Source organism: Periplaneta americana, chromosome 1 (genome assembly GCF_040183065.1).
Source record: "Periplaneta americana isolate PAMFEO1 chromosome 1, P.americana_PAMFEO1_priV1, whole genome shotgun sequence".
Lineage (NCBI taxonomy): Eukaryota > Metazoa > Arthropoda > Insecta > Blattodea > Blattidae > Periplaneta > Periplaneta americana.
In genome coordinates this window covers 121,507,982-121,531,222 of record NC_091117.1, presented here as the reverse complement: position 1 = coordinate 121,531,222, position 23,241 = coordinate 121,507,982, and the positions used below count along the sequence as shown (strand labels likewise).

The 23,241-nt window shown below is 37.0% G+C and overlaps 1 protein-coding gene and 1 long non-coding RNA gene across 2 annotated transcripts in view; one reads left to right on the top strand and one right to left on the bottom strand.

Annotated features, from left to right (window-relative positions):
- The window catches only part of LOC138700197 (uncharacterized), a 118,838-nt gene that overhangs the window by 22,303 nt on the left and 73,294 nt on the right, over window positions 1–23,241 (bottom strand). Inside the window, exons 3-4 of the long non-coding RNA XR_011332298.1 lie at window positions 12,892–13,028; window positions 12,600–12,684 (exon numbers count right to left, since the gene is read on the bottom strand). This is a non-coding gene — a long non-coding RNA (uncharacterized lncRNA). The remainder of the gene's footprint in view (window positions 1–12,599; window positions 12,685–12,891; window positions 13,029–23,241) is intronic.
- Window positions 1,794–19,997, top strand: LOC138700162 (uncharacterized). The gene is made up of 5 exons (XM_069826576.1): window positions 1,794–2,452; window positions 5,772–7,250; window positions 12,982–13,065; window positions 13,767–13,883; window positions 19,390–19,997. Exons 1-5 carry the CDS (start codon window positions 2,302–2,304, stop codon window positions 19,527–19,529), a joined length of 1,971 nt encoding a protein of 656 aa, XP_069682677.1. The 5' UTR covers window positions 1,794–2,301; the 3' UTR covers window positions 19,530–19,997.

The window sequence follows — 23,241 nt, the reverse complement described above, 5'->3', positions numbered from 1 at the left end:
TACAAAAGTATCAACCACAGATATACGAGTATGTGCAGAGATGGAAAGAAATTGGCTCTCCCTTATTGTTTCACTTACATGTGCAGTAAACAAGAGCCCTTGTATATATGCTACTTGTCGTGCGAAATTGTTGCTTACATACAGGTGAACCCCCATCAAGACTCGCTCCATGAAAGAATTTCGAGAAGAATACGTAAGCACTCAGTGCGAAGGTCTATGAGAATGCGCAGCACTTCTTTTTGATTACGATGTTGTTGAGACAGGCCGTTCGCTCTTTGTACTGCTTAACATTTTCTTGTAACGTTAATGGATCAGTCCTGGAAATGAAAAGTGCTGTAGTTTTAACTGTATAGACAGACAGACAGACAGACAGAGAGACAAACTCGTTTCATAATATTCTTATAGTTGCTTTATAGCAAAGAATGAAGAACATGTCCAGTTATTACGTTTAACATATGCAAATGCAAATATGAAATAGGCCTATATACAGAATTAATACCTTAATAACAAATTATACAATGGAATATGATTACCATTTCATATTATTAAAATATTTACACATTAGCGTGAAATGTCAAGAATTCATCTACAGAACAGAAAGTGTGAGATATTAAGTAATTTTTTAGTTTTATCTTAAATAATGCAGAGTTTTGGTTATGATTTTTAATGTCTTCAGGAAGACTATTGAACATTTTTATTGCCATGTAACGTAACCCTATTTCCCTTTGATAAATTTGATGATGGTACATGAAAATCATTCTTTCTGCGGGTATTTATACTATGTATGGCTGAATTAGTCAGAAAATTTTCTTTATTACAATAGAGGAAACTTATTAAAGAGTATATAATATACTGATTTGTTAAGGTCATAATCTCTAATTTTTTAAAAATGGTCTACACCAATGGTCGTCAGCACTCGCTGAAATGGTAAATGAGCTGTCCCCTGTGCCCAGTCGTGCAGCAGGAAGAGGTAGGGAGCATACCCGCTAGCAGATACGATTGCACTATAGTACAGTGTGTTTCTCTGCAGGTAAGAGATGCTAGTCCCAGGGTGCTGTAAGCTGATGACCACTGGTCTACACTCTACACGATTTTCTAGGCTTTGCTCGACTATTATTCTAATTGCTCTTTTTTGTAATATATTTTTACTATCTGCAGAATTTCTCCAAAATATTATTCCATAGGACGTAAGTATGTTTTTGTGGTGTGCACAACAAATACAGAGAGGCGAGAATAAGATTATTCCAGTATTCATATTAAACAGAATAACGTACAAACATTTACAATATGGATAATTAATACTATCACTGGGCAATTCCGCAAAGCATAACCTTTGGAAAATATTGTCTGAGCGGTAGTTATGTGTTGTACTGACCACCATGGGGACTTACAATGCGTAGGCCTACCCATCTTTAGTGTCAGCCCAAAGACAAGTGCACAGCACATAAAATAATCTTCACACGCAATTTTTTATCCACGTCAAATGTGAGCTCTGCTAGACATATTTTCACTCAGGGATACCAAGACTCAAAGGGCTTTCGTGGCACAATCAAAATTACTCCATGTCTACCTGTATGCCCGCGCTCCACACGAATATGAAAATTGAAGTTAAAACTTTTTTCGTCACAATTATATTAATTCTATAATTACTACTTTAATAAATTATATTCAGTTCACGATTTTTCATTTGTATTGTTTCACAACTTCTCTTATCACTGCATGATTTAATAATATTGAAGTGTCGGTTTGATTAATCTTGATAGTTTAACTTCACCTTGTTCCTATTTCGCATCTAGGTATTGCGCAAACTGAAAATTAATTAATGGTATTTGTGAATTTAAAAATGGTGTCGTTCTAATAATCTTATTGTTAATGTAGACAGAACTTGTTTATTTTTAGTAATAATGTTAATTTTTCATATTTAGTATTTCAATGACGTAACTTTAATCTTAAATCATCCTGGAAGACTAACTTTCCTGGTGTCATTTTCGATAAAGATCTTAGTTCTCTTTTCATGTTGATGACCTTTGTAATGCTTTAGACTCAATAAGGGGGGCAAAGGCTAATTGGGATTTCCCAGTCTCTGATTGGGTCAAAAACCCTGATGGAACTGATATTTAAACCATTGAGGTGAATTTCGGTGAAGTCCGGAGGGCCTAATTAGTCAAATCCACTCTCCTCACCTCCACGCTGGGGCCCCCTGGGATCTTCTAAGATGCGAAAGAGAGAGTGGTATGCGGAAAGCAATGGGAAGCTTCCGCATTTATATATATCCCAAGAAGATATTGGAATTAAGATTGCATGATGAGTCATTCCCTGGTAAAAAATTCCGGACGTAAACTATCCCCCCAATCGGATGTCCGGGAGGGGGATACTGGGGAAGGACGATTCATGACGGAGCCTACAGGAGAGAAGAAAAGAAGACTGACTACTGGAACGCCTCTCGTTTCAGGTGAGTTGGAAAGCTTGAAGGAAGTAATGAAAAGAAACAGAGTGGATGTGATGAGAATATCAGAAGTGAGGTGGGAAGATAGTGGTGAGTAAAATGTAGCATGAGTTACAACAACTATTTCAACAATAAATCACAAATCACGAATTATATTCCCGATGGCTGTTTACTGCTATAAAGAATGTTCCTAAATTCAATAAATGAACCGAAAAAAAACTTTATTTTTTGTTTTAGTATCTTGAAAAGTTCATAAATGTGTCTAAATGCAACGTGAGTTACTGTGGAATGACCCGAATCTAGTATTATTACGACGTATAACTTTTGTAATTGTAATTGTAGACTGCCTGAGTGGCAGAAAAGGCCTCAGGGTCTAACTCTGCCGGGTAAAATAAAATATATTATTATTGGTAACAGTAGTAGTAATACATTGAAATTCTTCGCCAGTGTGTTGAAGAAGAATGTCAGCAGATACAATAGCCAGTAAGATGGTACATGATGCGTTGCTTAGATGTCTTTATTTTAAATCCTGGTGGCTATTTTAGCACTATCTACAGAATTATGCATGGTCTTCGTAAGCAAAGATGTAAAAATAAACATTCATTAACTAAAAATTGCCTGTAATGAAAAACAGAGCGAAAATGATTGCATGTATGCATATAGCTTCTAGTCACAAGCTTATATTTTTGGAAATTTTAAAACTGGAACATAATCCCTCTCTCTTACAGCATTTTGGTAATTGCTGGCACATCCAGGCACATAGGCACACTATATTTATGAGCTGTATGTAAATAAAAGAATGTGGATAAATTAGGTTTTTTAATAAAAGTAAAAACTACTTCTGTTTCAGTTCATTGAATTTATTTTTGTTTGAGATTTATACGACATGCTTTAGAAGTAATCGTTACTACGTTCTTCAGCTTTTGATTCATTTTCAAACTTCACTTTCATGATTTACTTATTGTTGATAGTTTGGTAACTACAATAAGGTTAAAAAAGAATGGGCCGGTGACAAATGTGTAAATAAGTTCCAGAAACAGAACAGTGTGCATGTCCGTCTCCTTGAAGTTCCAGTTCACAAGATGACACAATTAAACCATATAAATGTGTTGTATTTTGTTCTAAAATATTTTATAAAATAAAACAAAGGGTTGATTCTAGCTGCATCAGAGTCTCTGAAGAGTGAAATAGCAATAACATTGATAAATACTAAATCTATTGAAACGAGGTACAAAAGTATCGAAAATGAATGAGAAAGCAAATAATACGCTGCATTAAACCATGGGCCATTGTACCGTAGGTGATTTAAGCATGGGTCTAAACCTGATAGCAGTGATTAAAAGAGGTTCGAATCTCCATTAGTCTTAATTTTTTTACATTATAAATTTACCATAATAAGTTTTTCATAAACACCATTTTCAAAAGTACCAATAGGCGACATCGCCTGGAAGTCGATTGAATGTTTAGTAAATAGCACAACCTCTCCCCTGAGCAACACTCCTGTCTGTTAATAAAACTGTCTGTATTTATATCTGATTTATAGTTTTTAAAAATATGTTTAACTACAACATTAAAACATGTTACCATTGTAAACATAGAATTTAGTTTTATTTGTTTTAATAATGGCAATATTGAAGTGAAACTGTTTAGCATTCTTCAATTTGTTCGTATTGGAGTTTAGCTTTCTGTATCGTCCTTATTGAAGGGTTCAGAACCATAATGGGCCAAGAGCCATATAATAAAAACGTAGACAACAAGGGTTAAAACTAAGTTATTACAATAATTCAATGAAAACATATAGCAAGTAATATGAAGTATGCATAATAAAATTAAATTATATCTCAATATTCATTAAACTATGGTATTCACTTAACTTTAACTCTCGCTTTCTCCGTTTTTAATAAATGGCGCTTGGCCCACTATGGTTCTGAATCCTTCAATTCCTGGTCGACCGCGCATCTCTGCAAGGTAAGAGGACGCCATCTTAATCAGAGAAGTTGAAAACCACATCTTTCTAAATGCCTTTGATTTGAAGATGGCGTCCAACTTTTCAACCGTGAGGAGACATTTTAGAGAGTATGGCATAAGGTCTCGTCGAACTGCGACGAAAGAACATTTGAAAATGAATCATGTCGTGGACCTTCTAGCTTACGCTACTATTTGGCAGGACTTCGACTGGAGAATGTCATTTTGTCCAACGAGGTAGATGTCTTCAGTAGCACTTATGTCCTGCCCGTGTGTATCATATGGATGACCACCGATATAATGAACGTTCGTGGGACGACTTCACAGGTCGGGTCGCGTGAGCGTTGCGATGTCAAACACTGGAGCAGGGCCTCTAGAACGCATGCATGGTCGGTTTACGACAGATGTATATGAATACATTTGGCAAATATAATGATTCTTTCCGCCCGAGAATGGTATCCAGACGGAACACTTGTGTTCCAGCAGGAAAACCATCAGATACACACCGCCAATCGCATTTAAAGATGGTTTACGAAGAGGTCTGATGTCGACATGCTCGAATGTCCTTGGATTTTTCACCTGATATGAATCCAATTGAAAATGTGTGGCATAGATTGAAAAGGACCTTACGCTCTAATTGGGCAGAACCACCCTTACGAACAGCAGACAAATTATGGAACAGAGTAGCTACTAGATGCGTGGGAGGAGGTGGTCACGGATGTAGACCTATTACGTAAACTTTTGGACTCCATGTCGCGCTGAATGAGGGCAGTTGTTGATGCAAGTGGATTATGGAGAAATACTAGTCCCTACCACAGGCCTTTTTTTTTGTTTATATATGTTTTTGTATAATTTTTGTTAATTTATATTTGATGTACTTCTAATGTTTGAGGAGGCAAACAAACTATTAATTTCGCATGCAGATCAGGTTGTGCCTAATAGTAGCCCACAAATAATAGGATATAATATGTTTGCAAGACTTGCATAACCAAGTTTATTAACAAATTCCACTAACACTTGTCATTAAACATATAAAATAATACAACATAAAAATCATCCCTACCGGGAAGCGAACTTACAACTCTGGTTCCGAAATCAGAAACATTACCCCTGCATTGTAGACGGATCATTATCAAAGAATCAACCGGAACAAACATCAGAGCATTGCCTTCGAACGAAATGAATTTACTCGTGTGAACTTGACTTTAAAAACTATTTGAACTACCAAGTGTCGGCCCATTCTATTTTAATCCAATTGTACATGTTGTCATTTTTACTTAATATGCCCTATTCATCCTAGTCATTAGCTAGAAATCAGTGTGATAACGACGATTTCAACCAAGAATAATATTGCTTCCAGCTGGACCAGCAGAGAAGATGAAGATGACCGCAGCGACGCAGACGAGCGATCACTGCTTGCAGTCCGAAGTGATCCAGATGGACGCAACCACTCAAACGAGCGACCACTGCTTGCAGACCAAAGGCATTCAGACGGACGCAACCACACAGACGAGCGACCACTACTTACAGACCGAAGTGATACAGGCGGACGCAGACACACAGACGAGCGACCATTACATACAGACCGAAGTGATACAGACGGACGCAGGCACACAGACGAGCGACCGCTACTTACAGACCGAAGTGATACAGACGGACGCAGGCACACAGACGATCGACCACTACTTACAGACCGAAGTGATACAGACGGACACAGACACACAGACGAGCGATCATTACTTACAGACCGAGGTGATACAGACAGACGCAGGCACACAGACGAGCGACCATTACTTACAGACCGAAGTGATACAGACGGACGCAGGCACACAGACGAGCGACCACTACTTACAGACCGAAGTGATACAGACGGACGCAGGCACACAGACGAGCGACCACTACTTACAGACCGAAGTGATACAGACGGACGCAGACACACAGACGAGCGACCATTACTTACAGACCGAAGTGATACAGGCGGACGCAGACACACAGACGAGCGACCGCTACTTACAGACCGAAGTGATACAGACGGACGCAGACACACAGACGAGCGACCACTACTTACAGACCGAAGTGATACAGACGGACGCAGACACACAGACGAGCGACTGCTACTTACAGACCGAAGTGATACAGACGGACGCAGACACACAGACGAGCGACCATTACTTACAGACCGAAGTGATACAGACAGACTCAGGCACACAGACGAGCGACCACTACTTACAGACCGAAGTGATACAGACGGACGCAGGCACACAGACGAGCGACCACTACTTACAGACCGAAGTGATACAGACGGACGCAGGCACACAGACGAGCGACCATTACTTACAGACCGAAATGATACAGACGGATGCAGGCACACAGACGAGCGACCACTACTTACAGACCGAAGTGATACATACGGACGCAGGCACACAGACGAGCGACCATTACTTGCAGACCAAAGTCATTCAGACGGACGTAGTCACACAGACGAGCGATCACTACTTACAGACTGAAGTCATCCAGACGGACGAAGAAACAAAGACGAGCGACCACTACTTACAGACTGAAGTCATCCAGATGGACGCAACATCCGCACAGACGAGCGACCACTACTTACAGACTGAAGTGATACAGACGGACGAAGGAACAAAGACGAGCGACCATTACTTACAGACTGAAATCATCCAGACGGACGCAACATCCGCACAGACGAGCGACCACTACTTACAAACTGAAGTGATACAGATGGACGAAGGAACAAAGACGAGCGACTACTACTTACAGACTGAAATCATCCAGGCAGACGCAACATCCGCACAGACGAGCGTATCTAGCGTTGTTGAAGGTACAGTAAATTGTTTATATTAGTGGAGAGTATTAATATTTCAAAGGAGGGAAGCAGTAACTAAATACAATTAATATTAAAAAAAAAAATTACCCACTCACCTGTCATTTAAGCTGCAGAACGATTCTCCCGTTTTGTTTGTCTAACTCGTCTATGACGTTTCCGTAAAACCGAGATTGTTGTGGCAGTTTCTTAATAAATGATTTTTCAATTTCAAAACTGCCAACTGTGAGATTCGCTTTTGGCCTATAGAATTTCTCACAAATGCCTTTACTCTCTTGAGAATAGAGAGGAAGTAGTGGTAGGAATTGTTAGTGTAAGTTCACAAAATTTGACAACTGCAGAGTAGGCCGCCTCTAGTTTATATTCCTTAATACATTTCAACAACTCACTGACGCTATTGACACTACTCGCACAAATGCTTTCTTATACACTGAACAGTACAGATAATTGGAAACGCAGAGTCACTGCATCAAAGAAACAACATAATTAGCAATAGTTAGTATATCAAAAGCACTTAGGATATGAGCATTGTAATGCTTTGGAAATTTGTGAGTTCCAGTAAGTTTAGATAGTCAACATTACTGAACATTTAAGTTAATTGTTCAAGGTTGTTGTCAATAACTACAAAAAATAGTTTGCGACTTCATGTTTCCAAGCTACCGATGTCATGAATATGGACCCTCTTAGCCTATGGTTTGAAATGTCATAATATGTTTTTTATACGATTCCAAATATTCGAAAAGCTGTCCCTTTTGCCTTCAATAATTGTCTTGGATTCACCAATTTACTGAATGCAATATACAATGTAATTTGTTTTGCTTTGAAGAACACCAAAAAGAATATCTGTGACAGAAAATATTGCTCCAAATATATGCGAAAGAAAATTAAAATTGAAATCTGTCTTCAGCAAAGCAAGGTATCCTCTTGAAGAATTAAGAGTTTCTGAATCCCAATTATCAGTTTATTCAACAATATTTTCGAACAGCTAATGAATGGTTCACGATATTCTAAAACAGTCTATACCAGTCTACTATTATAATTTCTGTTCGTCCGAGACACCTTCGGAAGTATTTTCTTCACTAGTTCATCCAAAGCATGCATTCGCTTAGAAAACAGGGAGGAAAATAAAACAAGGCCATTAAGTAACAGAAAGAATATTTATATTTAATCTAAATATTGTCCCAGCCGACTGAAATAGAACTAAATTCAGACGATGAGCAAAGCAATGAACATGGAGAAAACACAGGAAAAATTGTTTTACTCTAGCCTGCAATCCACTCAAGTGATCAGACTACAGCTCCGCCATCATAACCCTGAGCTACTAACTTTAACCACATTCCAGTTCTTCTACGATTTGACACATTATGCTATACAAACCCCCAGCAGTTCTATCTGATTAAACATTCCAAAAACTTTTCCTGAACGTTGCCGTCCTTGGTCGGATATATAACGACTACAGATAACTGACTGGCATTCCTTACTTCCGTAATTTCATCCAAGAATATAGTTTTGAATGAACTATCAATAATTTACTTCTTAATATTGTTCAAAGCAACTATGGCAACCGAGGAAATTAGGCCATTTTGGATCAAATTAGAAGTACCGGTACTCTGGAAAACTGTAAATGTTTCTAAATGAAGCGGTAAAATTGAATCATATTTTGCTCTAAAAAAAAACAAATCTTTCTTATTAACGAACTCACTTGATTCACTATGTTCTCTAAAGCCAAGTTAGGAAACAAGCAATGTCAATTAAGCGTTTCAATATTTCGCGATTTTTTTAACAATTCATTGTGCTTTAGACCAGCCCTACCCACTGGGGGCATACAGCAAGAGAAGGGGTAGTGCACGGAGCGTCATACTATTGCTGCCTCCTGATTACGGAGTCGAGATGTGGCGAATGTAGAACTACATTACAATCTGCATCGTGTAGGATAGAGCGTTCGGAGTTTAGAAAATACCATTGGGATATAGCCGCCTTAGCGGAAATCCCCCTCATTGTAATATAATTAAAATAAATTAGTTACGTATTTTCTAACGTATATAAAACCATATAAATAAATTTAAATACATTGTAAGCATTGCTTCAAATATAAACGCTTTATATTACTTATAAATAGACTTGGCCCGTATGTTACTTTATTTGTATTTTCAATAATCGAATAAATGGAATAGATTTACTTGTGTTGTTTATGTACGTTAGAAAATACGTAAATAACTTATTTAAATTATAGTAGAAAGAGGTGGACATCGCTAAGAAAACGACTCTACTCTATACCCAATGGCATTTTCAAAACTCTGATCGCTCTAATAATATGGATTCGAACAATGCAGATTGGAGAGGAGACGCGCAGATTCCTTTACCCAGGATATAGATTGGAAAGAAAAATATTTCTGATTGCTTGATTGGCAAACTTACTCGTGTTGAATTGTATAAGCTCGTGTGGCTTACAGCTGTTTCGGTGCTTCACGCCATCCTCAGAGCTTATACAATTTAACACGAGTAAGTTTGCCAATCAACCAGTCAGTTATATTTAAGTGTTAAAAGTAGTGTACGCAAGATTAAAGATGAAAAATATTTCTTTCTTCAAGTAGATGAACGATCGAGATGCCTGATATGTGGTACTTCCGTGGCCAATATAATGTGGAGCGCCACTATAAAAAAACATGCTAATACCTATGATTTGGTCGTAGAAGAGGGTCGTACAAAAATGACTCAGGATCTTTTCCTTTTAATTGGTTTATTTTACGACGCTTTATCGACTGCTAAAATTGTCTAGCGTTTGAGTGAGATGATAACGACAGCGAAGTGAGTCCAGGTCCAGCGCCGAAAGTTATCTAACATATGTTCTTAATGGGTTGAGGGAAAACCCCGGAAAAATTCTTATCCAGGCAACTTTCCCAACCAGGATTTAAACTCCGGCTCGCTCGTTTCGCGGTCAGACATACTGTTACTTCACAACGGTGGACCGAGGATCTAGAGGAAACCTCCTTAACCGGAACAAATTTAATTAGTAGTAGTGGTGGTGGTCGTGGTGGTGATAGTAGTAGTAGTAGTAGTAGTAGTAGTAGTAGTAGTAGTAGTAGTAGTAGTAGTAGTAGTAGCAGTAGCAGCACGCTGTTATTAGGCCTAATAGTTGCAATATGTATTATTTCACGTCTCATAGCGCAGACACACCGTTTGCATCCTTTTTTCTAAAATCAACTTTACGACTGACACTTTTCCGAATGAGCATTTCTCCAAATGACTATTTCTTTTACGCGTTCACTGTTTACCGAAATTAATAATCCGATACATTATTCGGATAAATAGTGCCCGTTCTGTGTTACCTACAAGGGCCATAAATTGTTGCTCTTTTCATTTGGGGCAGATCCTGTATAGACGCATCCAGGCTGAAGGTCAAACTATAGGAAGCTTACAACGATATCGAAAACAATGAAGTAAGATTATATACACATATGTTGCTGTCATTAGCATTTGTTCCCCCAGATCATGTAAAACAATTATTCGAAGAACTCAGAGAAGATGCGCCTGACAAGATACTACCTATATACGATACTTTGATTTCCATTAGGCCTACATCAGTGGCCGAAGAGGTAAAGGCAAAACACGACGTGTACCACCGCGCTATAACATCGCATTTGGAATCAATACCAATGAACATTGCAAGTTGAACACCGGACCAACAATGTAAGTGAAGCGCGGCATAATAGATTTCAAATGCTCATCAGCAAGCATCATCAATCATCATCCCTTTATACGGCCTTAGCTGAAATTAAAAAAGAACAAGCAGACACTGAGGTCACGATGCAAGAGTTGAGATTGGAAAGGAAGGTAACAGCACAGCCAAGAAAGCAGTACAAAACAGAATAATGGCAATAACACTGGAATACAAAACACAGAAGGAAGAAAACCGCAGTCTTCAGTACTTAAGAAGAATTGGGTACAATTTTAGCTTCTGAAGAGGCATGAAATACAGGCATTCTGTGCTCGTTGATCATGTCCCATCTTTCAAAAAAACAAGCTATAGTCATACTCTGTTTTTATACATCTTCCAACTTACTCCACTCGAATTTATCTTTAACCACTTATAGATATTAAATTCAACTTCCAGAATAGTGCAATAATTCAGTATGTTCTAAATATGAGTTTTTAACAGAGCATAAACTGTAATTTACACTGAAAACGACACAAAGAACACTTATAGCTTCGACATACTTCGCGTATTCGTCACTGGAAGCACGCTTTCAAAATCATAGTGGGGTGGTCTGACTGCTGGGGTTGCGAGGGAAACAACTGTGTCCTGCCCGTTGCGCGCTGCGTACAGTTTGAAACAAAAGTAACAACACTATGAAATAATAATTTCGTGAAAAATGAAAATAACTTTATTGTTAAATCATAAACATCAGAAACAACGAAGACAATGACAACGACATTTTGATATATTTTAATAGCCTACATCAATTTCTTACACATCCTCAAAATGAACCAACAAAAAGCACATAAACATAGCATTTTCATTAGTGATCCTTCACTATCGATCTTACTTTTTTGAGTATCTAACTTGTTACATAGTTCATCAAACGAATTAATTTTGTTTATTTGTAACCACTTAATTCGTTACGGTACTGTTCAAAGTTCTTAACGTTGTGCCTTCTCATTGCAGGGTTCATTCTTGTTGAGTAATACGATTGTATAATCGTTCCGGTAAGCCTGGAAATATCCTTGGCATATCACTAAGTTTTAAGAAACAGCTATTTCGGAGTATTTCTGCACATTTCTTTCTCTGTCTCTAGAATCATGTAGTAGGTACAAACGTTTACTTCTAAGTGTTTATACACACAACTGAATGCTTTGTTGGCGTGAAGACATTTCGTGGTATATTTTCTAGTCACAAGCTTCTCCTTTTCAGATGGAAATTTGAAAACTGTATAACTGCTCTCAAGTAGAGCACTCTGGTAGGCCTAATTGCTGGTACACTGGCGTTCGAAGAAAGTGTTCGATAACTTTTTCGTGTAAGTGTGGCTTTTTTAGTCATTATTCCTATGAATAGATGGCGAAGATAAGTCAGTGTTGCCAATAGTACATAAATATACCCGTATTATGAAATTCAACACTTCATCCCCCTTGAATGATTGTAAAAAAAACACTACATTTAGCGGAACCGCTATTACCGTCAATTATGAAAATAATTTGTACTTGATCTATAACAATATTTTTCCAAACACTTTTTTACCCGTTCCTGTAATAGATTCACCTATTGAAAAACTAGCAGAACTTGTTCAGAGTTTCTCAATTTGTTATATATTTGGTTCTGACCTATCCGTGGTTAGGACGTTCGCTCACCCTTATGATCAGAAAATTGTAGGCCAGATACCTTTGAACGCCAGTGTATACGCAGACACACAGGCACTCTACATTTAGAAGCCATCTGTAAAAAAAGTATAAGGATAAATTAATTTCATTTTTTAAATAGAATTAAAAAATTACTTTAATTTTAGTTCATTGAATTTATTTTTCTTTAGGGCTATACATGCGTTAGAAATAACTTTACTACGCACATCAACTTTTTATTCCTTTCCAAAATTCACTTTAATAATTTATTAATAGTTTGATGACGTACATATTGTCTACTTACTTGATATGCTACCTATTTATCCTGTTCATTACATTAGCTAACAATTACTTCATTACGACGATTTAAACTCAGAATTGTCTTGCATTTTAGATGTACCCAAAGCGACAGAGAAGGTGATGACGTCGAGAGAACGCTTCCTGGAAAGAATAAGACGTATCAGAGTTAACAGTGAAGGTACAGTAATTGTTTACAGCCTGAAGTGGTGGCGCTTCCAGCTACGCACAAGTTCTATTTTTACTGTAAATAAAAGAATAAGGATAAATTAGTTTCATTTTTGAAATAAAATTTAAAAATTGCTTTAATTTCAGTACACTGAATTTATTTTTCTTTATGGGAACACTCAACTTGAAAATTGGAGAAAAAGTGTCATCGAAATGAAAAATTAAATTTCTGCACTAATTTACGTGACAGAACTAAATCAATACGCAAAATTCTTCCCCTATTCATTGAGAAGTCACAGTCAAATGCACAAAGCCAAAAAATAAAAAATGATAATTAAAAGTGATATTTCAATTAATTATCGATTAAAAATATTAATTTTTTTTTTTTTATTTTGAAAAGTATTGGATCTAATGAGATGAGATTTTGCATGTTAATTTTCCATGTGTATATTAAATTTTTTCTCCAAATTTGAAAAAGATTGGTCAAATAGGAAAAAAGTTCCAAAATATAGCCGAGTGTCCCCTTAAGGCTATACATGCGTTAGAAGTAACTTTACTACGCACTTTAACTTTTTATTCCTTTCCAAAATTCACTTTAATAATTTACTTATATTGTCTACTTACTTAATATGCTACCTATTTATCCTGTTCATTACATTAGCTAACAAACACTTTATTACGACTATTTAAATTCAGAATTTTGTTGCATTTTAGATTTACGCAGAGCGAGAGAGAGAGGTATGATGGAAAGACTCAAAATGACAGGTCACTACCCGTACTACCCGCACCAGAAAAGAATGACACACTTAGACAGAAGTCGCAAAGAAGAAGGTAAAGTAATTGTTTATATCCTGAAGTGGTGGCGCTTCCAGCTGCTCACAAGTTCGATTGTTGGTAGCAAAGAGGAGATTTATGGAGTAGAGCCATTCAGCCAGTTAGTCCAAACCGCTTGTTAATTTGTCGCAGTTCGTAGAACCTGCTGTTAAATATTTGAATTAAGTTCTTTACAGAAAGGAAGAATATTAATTTAAACACAATTCTCTAGCTTTTTAATGTGGCAATAAACATAATGCTAAAATAAACGATAAAATAAACTCGAAACGAATTATTATTACATTCTTGTTTCCTATTCAAGTGTGTAGGCAGTCAGGACAGGAATATGATATTATGCCTGCAGCCTTGAAACACACTTTCGCTTATTTTGGCTGTGGTTTACCCCTATACTTCCCCATTTCAGTGATAATACCGCATACACAATAATGAAACGTAGTAAGTTATTCAAAAAAATAATTAAAAAAAGTAAATGGATTGTTGAGCACATTAATAAAGTACTTCGTTTTCCATTTGTAATATTTCTCTTACAATTTTTTATTCCAATCCAATTAATTATTTTTTCATTAAGAGTATTAACAATACTGAATGCTTTATGGCCGCTGGGTCGGTAGTAGCCAGCATCATATAAGCTGCGCTTATATTTCAATCTAAATCCCAGAACGAAATCATTGTAGTGCAATGAAACGTTAAAGCGGTCGGTCAAGTCTTCTTGGTAGTGGTGGTTGGTTGATGTTTCGAAAAGTAAAGTGTTAAATTGGTAAATACGTAGTACATCACCCATACTTTTTTAGAAAAACCCTGCTGAATTTTTGGTTTACGAAAAATATTCGTCTTTATGGGAAAACTCACTCCCGCCACTGCCTTAGAACAACGTATTATATTTTTCGTGAACCAAAAACACAATACGGCATTGCTACGAAGTGGTGCTGAAATACTGTACATGTTAAATTAACTTAATGTGCGGTAACAGTAGCCTAGATTGTGTGTGTGCAGACGCATCTTCGGATAGTATAGTATTATGTGGAGCATAGGGCTGCAACAAGCAAGGCTAGGTAGAACTACATCTTAGACAGGTAAGATAATATGATATATATGTTTGCAGATGTAGCGAGGTAATCTTCCGCCACTCTGATGTCGGCCAGTGCACAGACGAAGTGTCGGAAGTCTACCCCCTTCTTCCTGACGAGAGTCAAGGATTTTAAATTATACATATAAGAGCATGTTGATTTGTGGTTTTACTTTATTTGTAGCTGCTTATTATTTCATATTTCTATTGAGGTTATGAAATTTGCGGATATTTTTTAACACGTATATTAGTTGTATTTTCCCAGTTTTTTCCACATAGACGTAGATCACCGTCATACCCACAGAAAGCTTGTTCAGCCAGGTGCGATACTTCAACAGATAGGTGAAAGACCTAGCCCGATAGATGAAAAGTGATGTGAAGGATTGACTAGAGTTTAACCCATATTATCGCGGTGATGCGTTTTCGCAACATTTTACTTCTTTGCTATTAAACGTGTGTGAAATATGGTTTTTAGTATTTTTTTAAGTTTATGGCACTTATTATCTATTATACTGATGTTGGTAGACCTGGTTTATTGAAAACATTTGGTAACTGATTCATTGATGGCGCAATACTTGAGAAGGAAAGAAGTGATTATTACAAATGTTGAAATATCTGCAGTTTGTCATAAAGGAATGTAATTTTTGCTTATTTTTATAATATTATTATATCTTTTCTTTTATATATTACAATCTAAAGACTCTTAGCATACTTCTTGTAAACGTAGCTGGATATTGCATGAAACGTTACTTCTGTAATGTGGGCCTGAATGTTGGTGTTGCGTTTTCGCAACACCGGGCACATGGAATATCAAAATTGTCTTTCTGAGATTAGTGAAATAATTGTGTATATTTACACATGGAATTCGATTTTAGCATGAAATAGTTATTCTATTCATGTTTTATATTCAAGGGGTCTGAGTGTACATGAAATAACGACAATCATGGAAGAGAACGAAAAATTCAGGCAGATTTTATAGATATTTTCATATCTCCACCGGAAGCTTGAAATGATACCGATGAAGACAGTGTTGACGAGGACTTCAATGGAAACATAAATAATCTAAATTGTCATCAACTGGGGACTGAAGGGATAGTGGTCCTCAGTATATGGAAAAATATATAATAATATAAAATCAGGCACAGAATGAATAGATGCCAGAAGGTGCAGAAATACGTGAAATATCAGAGCCTGTCAGGAGATAAAGGTACTATTGTAAGAAAATGGAAAAAGAGTGATTTACCAAGTTACTGTTAACTGAAAAGAAAAGTAAATGAGGAAATTGAAAATTGTGAGTCGAATCCCAACATTAAAAGAACTTATTGCCAATTGATATTTTTCAATTGGGCTATTTTTCCATGAAAATTTTGTGCTTGATATTGTAAACCAAAGTTTTGTTATGCGGTGCAGAAAGGCAGGGATAAATTTAGTTTTTCCACAAATGATTTCAAAACATTCCTTGGGATTCTTCTTGTAAGTGGATATACTAAAGTCGCAAGCCATCGAATATACAGTTAAGAGAGGAGTGACGCAAGAAATTAATCAATAGTTAGAGCTATGAGACGCAATAGATTTGATGAAATGATGAGAAACCTTCATCTAAATGGCAACACAACTTGACAAGAGCGATAGGTTGTCTAAGCTGAGGCCCTTTCTAGATGAACTTATGTGAGAAAGTGAACTTTGTAGCCAAACCTAATTGGCTTTCCTAGAATAAATTGTTTTAGTCCATGTCTTCCAAAATAAATTATCATAGCCTCGTCAATACTGGATTTATTCTCTCACAGTGTTGTCTACTCTATGCATAATTTTCATTTTCCTCATTTAGAGAAATGCACTGAACGTTGTAGATAGATTCACAGAAATAGGCATGGGCCTTACAGGGACAGAAGTGTCCACTAACAAATCTGGCTGATATGAAGAAAACAGAGAGGTTCGGTTCCTTTTATATGCAGTACGATGAAGGTTCTGAATTACTGATATGTCGCTGGAATGACAATTCTGTTGTGACTTTGTGTCAAACTGTGACAGTGTACTGCCAGTGAGTAACGTACAAAGAAATTCCAGCTCTCAGAAAAAGAATGTGGCAATTTCTCAACCAGCAGCCATCACAAATTACAATATAAATATGGGTGGAACTGATCGCATGGATCAAAATGTGAGTACCTATCGAAAAAATATACGTCCCAAAATGTGATGGTGGTCTTTTTTTGTGGGGGTTAGGTGTCAGTGTGCAAAACACATCGCTTCTCTATAGTCAGTCATATGGAAGACATGGATCTTCTGTCATTTCGTAGAAGTATCGCAATGGGCTATCAGAGACAATATGGAACACCGAAGTCAAGACCTAGTCTGTCAGCAGCAGAATAGCACCAAGTGTTCGATTTGATGAAAGGTGCCATATTATAGTCACTCAGCAAAAGAGAACAAGGTGTGCTGTTTGTAAATCTCAGACAACTAAACCATGTCTAAAATGTGACGTTGCTTTCCACGATAAATGCTTCCAAGAATTTCTAACGATGTAAATAATATAAACTTTTCAAGATGTTGCTTGCAAAGAATTTAATTTTCAAAAATAATGTCTCTAATGATGCAAAATGTTAATTTTTCATGTTGTTGCTTTCTATGTTAAATATTTCCAAGAATTTATTATTTTTTTTTTCAGAAGTAATGAGGTAAAATGAAAACTTTTCATCTTGTTGATTCCAGTGTTAAACATTTTCAAGAATTTAATTTGCAGAAATAACATCTCAGATCATGTAAAATACATTCTGTGCATGGTAATAGAATAGGTTAGGTCAAAATATGTCGTCTTGTTTAATTAATAACTCACCATATTAAAAACACAATGTGAGTAATAATTGCTACCCTATGTGCCCCTGTGATGCGTTTTCGCAACACATATCTGAGGCACTAGAAATGCAATAACAAAAATTTCTGAAAATTCTACGTTCATAAATGGTAATGCACTCAGGAATTCAATTTTATTAAATTTGAAAACAAAAAATTATTCTGGGCATATATGGGTTAAAAGGAGTCGAGTTGTGATTCTTTAAATTGGCACTTCACTTGGAGGGACTACCCAAACATACAAACAAACATAAGGCCAGAGATTATATACGAAGTCTTCATAATGAAACAAGTCATTTGCAAAAACATGCACAATCCAATTTAACTAGAGTTTAATATCATTAAGAAATGAGACTATGTGAGGTATATATCACTTTGCACCAAGATCCATATGTGCTTTTCATATCTTTGTTTACTTTACTTTTTCTGGTTACAAAACACAGCCAACAGCGTTTTAAACTTATCTGTTGACGTACTTTGTTGCCTACAAGAAGATTTTTGAATGCTGAAAATTATCGTTTGACATCACATGAAGGGTCCAGGGAAGAAACCAGGTAAGTCACTTTTTCCTTGAAACCTGTTTTCTTCGCTGAAAGAGTTCACTTACCTATCTCTTTTCATGTACGCCAAAAATTTGAAGGCAAATAAACCCATGACTAATCTGTTTCTTTTCCTGTTTCATACCTCTAAACGATAGTCCTTTCCAAAGAGAATCTAATGGCACCTCGAACTCCATCTCGACAAAAAAAGTGACTTACCTGGTTTTTTCCCTGGACCCTTCACATGAAGTTATTCACAAAATTTTAGTGTATAAATTGTGATTTTTGTAAGATTCAGGTTCAAGCAAGCCACATTTTCTCGTTATTTTTTTTTACAATGAGCACAGTGCTGTAACCAAGGTATTTATTTCGACAGTACCATGTCTAATTTTGTCTTCACAACCTCATCAGTGGACCCTTGTGCGTGACAAATATCTTCCGTTAGGATTCTACTGCTTCGAATAATTTTTCAGGAGGCATCACGAACAGACTCACACAATCCGCACACATAATACAACAAATCACGCACTCGACACTCAGACTGCTAGCATGCCAACAGACAGAGAAGGTAGTTATGGAGTTTAAGTCAGGTACGGAGGAGTAATTGGAAATCCTTCTTGTGCAGTAGGCCAAAGGCAGAGTGTGGTGTTGTTTTGGCTTTTCCACACTTACACTTCATATATGCAAGAATTTTCCGCCATCAAGTAGTCTACAGTTAACAAAAAAAAAAAAATATATATATATATTATGTGCTGAGAAACAATCCAAAATATATTTTTACGAAATATGCTAATTTGAGGTTTTCTGACACAAAATCCTAGAAATATACAATATTGTATGCTCAATAATCTTTTATATAGGACGCCAGAAATGTGCAAGCATATGTACGAGTAACTTTAAATATTCGTCATTACAGACGTTCAAAAATGTATAAAATGTTTTTGCATGGATTGCTTACGAATCCTCGCCTTATTAATATAACATTCAATGAAAATCAGTGAATGCAATGACACATGCTTAATGATCAATTTCGTTTTGCTCTTTGCAGAAATACGGGTTGTCAACTATGAAGAAGAAGAAGAACTCGAACCAGTGAAGGTCAAAAAGCGTAATTTCTTCATTAGATTATTCTTTCGGATTTGTAGTTGCTGTTGTCCTTGTTTGTGCAAGAGAAAGAGAAGATTTTAAGTGTATGTAGTGATCACTAGAGATGGAACAATTCCTTCCTAAACAAAGCATGAGCACAATCATGACATTTAATTTGAAAATACGTGATTGTGCTTATTCCATCTTAATAAAGCTGCACTGTACGTAAGAAACGTAACTTCAGTCACTAAGTACCAAACTGTACTCTTAAGAAGACACTACAGTAGTGTTATTAAACAGTACTTTGTTTACGAAAAAATTGTTCCATCTTTACTTATTAAAACAGAGGAGAAATTAATAGAGTTAAAAGGTGACATATTGTAATTGTAGTTAAATGTAAAATGCAATGTCACCAAAAAAAATATATATCGTGTTCTCGTGTTCTCCTCGTGTGCCACCTGTTCTCCTCGTATCCCCCTGTTCTCCTCGCTTTACTCCTGTTCTTCCCGTAATCCCCTTGTTCTCTTCGAAATTCCTAAACTCTCTTTGCATTCCCCTCGCTCTTCTTGCATCCCCCTATTCGCCTTTATCTACCGTGTTATCCTCGTGTGCCACCTGTTCCCCTCGTACCCTCCCTCTCTTCGCATTACCCCTGTTTTTCCCGTAGTCCCCTTGTTCTCTTCGAAATCCCTAAACTCTCTTTGTGTTCCCCTCGTTCTTCTTGCATCTCCCTATTCTCCTTTATCTACCCTGTTATCGTTCTCCTCATACCCTCTCTCTCTCTTCGCATTACCCTTGTTCTTCCCTTAATCCCCTTGTTCTCTTCGAAATCCCTAAACTCTCTTTGTATTCCCCTCGCTCTTCTTGCATCCCCCTATTCTCCTTTATCTGCCGTTTTATCCCCATGTGCCACCTGTTCTCCTCGTACCCTCTCTCTCTTCGCATTACCCTTGTTTTTCCCGTAATCCCCTTGTTCTCTTCGAAATCCCTAAACTCTCCTTGTATTTCCCTCGTTCTTTTTGCACCCGCCTATTCTCCTTTATCTACTGTGTTATCGTATGCCACCTGTTCTCCTCGTACCCTCTCTCTCTTCGCATTACCGTTGTTCTTTCCGTAATCTCCTTTTTCTCTTCGAAGTCCCCAAACTCTCTTTGTATTCCCCCTATTCTCCTTGTATCGCCCATGTTATCATCGTGTGCCACCTGTTCCCCTCGTACCCTCCCTCTCTTCGCATTACCCCTGTTCTTCCCGTAATCCCCTTGTTCTCTTCGAAATCCCCAAACTCTCTTCACATTACCCTTGTTCTCCTTGCATCCCCTATTCTCCTTGAATCTCGACAGTTCTCCTCGTGTACCATCTGTTCTCCTCGTATCCCCGTATTTTCGTCGTATCCCCTCTGTTCTTCCCACATTACCTCTTTCTTCCCGTAATCTCATTCTCTTCGAAATCCCCAAACTCTCCTTACATTACCCTTGTTCTCCTTGCATCCCCTATTCTCCTTGAATCTCCCCTGTTCTCCTCGTGTGCCATCTGTTCTCCTCTTATCCCCGTATTCTCGTCGTATCCCCTTTGTTCTCCTCGCATTACCTCTGTTCTTCCCGTAATCTCATTCTCTTCGAAATCCCCGAACTCTCCTTTTATTTCCCTTGTTCTCCTTGGATTCCCCTGGTTCTCCTTACATTCCCCATGTTGTCCTTGTATCCCGGTTGCTCTCTTTGTATTCCGTTTGTTCTTCTTGTATTACCTCGTCCTCTTTGTATTCTGCGTGTTCATTCTGCTTGTATACTCCGTTCTTTTATTGCCCTTTTTTCTCCTTCTATTCAAATTATTCTCCTTATATTCTCCTTGTTCTTGTTGCATTGCGCTTGTTGTCTTGAATTCCCATTGTTCTCTCTGCATTCTCTTTTTATATTCATTGTTATCCCTGTATTCTTCTTGTTCTCCTTGTGTTCTTATTGCTCTCCTTGTATTTCACTTGTTCTCTTCTTCTCCTTATATTGATCTTGTTCTCCTATGTATTAACTTTGTTGTCCCTGAATTCCTCTTATTCTCTTTATATTCTCCTGTTCTCGCATTTTTCTTGTAGCCTATACGTAAAGATATGTAGCACAGAAAAGCTATGCATTTGTCAACGGGTGTCCGCACCCGAACCTAATTCCACATCTTAAGAATATTCTGCCTATCTTTTGTAAACTATGCAGACTACCTACCAAGAAAATAATATGTAGGGTAAAGATTGGTAACATTGTGATACTAATAATATTATGATAGTTCATTTTGAGAAATTTTTACAATTTTACTGAGCGACAGAAGGATCGGTTTTGTGCAGAAACTTGTCCACAAACATTCCTTTAATACATTTAAGAAGAACGACGATCTTCCCCTCGCTCAGTAAAATTGTAAAAAAATTCTCAAAAAGAACTATCATAATATTATTAGTATAACAATATTACCAACCTTTACCCTACCTACGGTAGGCCTTCTCGCTTTTACATCCTTAAGAAAATTAACAAAGTAAGATTTTTAACTACGCAATTATTTTCATAACCAGAACTGTGTTTCTGTGATGATAATTTTCTTACAATTTCGCACGTCACTTTCAAAATTACGTATGTTTTTCGTGGTTTGAATAAGTTACAAATTTTTTTTTTTGATAATGTCGCAATAATATAATACACGTATCTGTCATAGCGTAATAACAGAACACATCTTTTACGAAATTTTCTTGGATGCGAAAATCAATATAAGCACATAACAACAACAACAACAACAACAACAACAACAACAACAACATAAAAGGAAACTTTTTAAATGTAACATATATTTATATTTATTATTATTATTATTATTATTATTATTATTATTATTATTATTATTATTATTATTATTATTATTATTATTATTACTTTGCGGATATGATGTAAGATTATTATAATATTTGATATTATTTAGGACATTATGGACGGCAATATATATTTTTGGGTTGCCTAGGCGAAGTGTCATGGCGGCCGCGCGCACGGCTACTATGTAAATCAAATTCAGCATGTATGCATGACAGCCAACACTACACTCCTTAAAGATGAGAGAAAAGCTGCTATCATGTATTTCCAAAGGGAATAGTTGTAACTGTATGAAATCGTGGACGTAGTTTACAGACAGAACACCAGAGTCGCATTGACACGATGCTTCCAGCTCAGGAAAACCGTACGGAAAAGACACTGTTGACCAAACAAATTATTACCCGGGTTCGATCCCCGTATAAATGTAATTCCATGCTACATGTATAAGCATCACAGATATGCAAATAATCGTAAAACTAGGACATATATAATGCCCCAATAACAGGAAAGGTAATGCACTGAGGTCACAGAGTGGACTACGAGGGCAGACAATGGACTGGTAGGACGGAGAGTGTAGTTACAGCACAGAGATTAGACTGAGAAGAAATAGACTGAACTGCTAGGACATAGAGTGTAGTGACGGGACATAGATTGGACTGAAAGCACACAGAGTGGACTGAGAAGACAAAGAGTGTACTAGTAGAACAGAGAGTGTAGTGCCAGGACATAGATTGGGCTGATAGCACACAGAGTGGACTGAGAAGACAAAGAGTGCACTAGTAGAACAGAGAGTGTAGTGACAGGACATAGATTGGACTGAAAGCACACAGAGTGGACTGAGAAGACAAAGAGTGTACTAGTAGAACAGAGAGTGTAGTGCCAGGACATAGATTGGGCTGATAGCACACAGAGTGGACTGAGAAGACAAAGAGTGCACTAGTAGAACAGAGAGTGTAGTGACAGGACATAGATTG

Bases quoted from the DNA above. Each gene is read 5' to 3' on its own strand.
- LOC138700162 (XM_069826576.1), top strand. From the start codon at position 2,302: ATGATGAGTCATTCCCTGGTAAAAAATTCCGGACGTAAACTATCCCCC. The intron at 7,251-12,981 runs GTACAGTAAATT...CTTGCATTTTAG, and splicing joins CGTATCTAGCGTTGTTGAAG to ATGTACCCAAAGCGACAGAG. The intron at 13,066-13,766 runs GTACAGTAATTG...GTTGCATTTTAG, and splicing joins TATCAGAGTTAACAGTGAAG to ATTTACGCAGAGCGAGAGAG.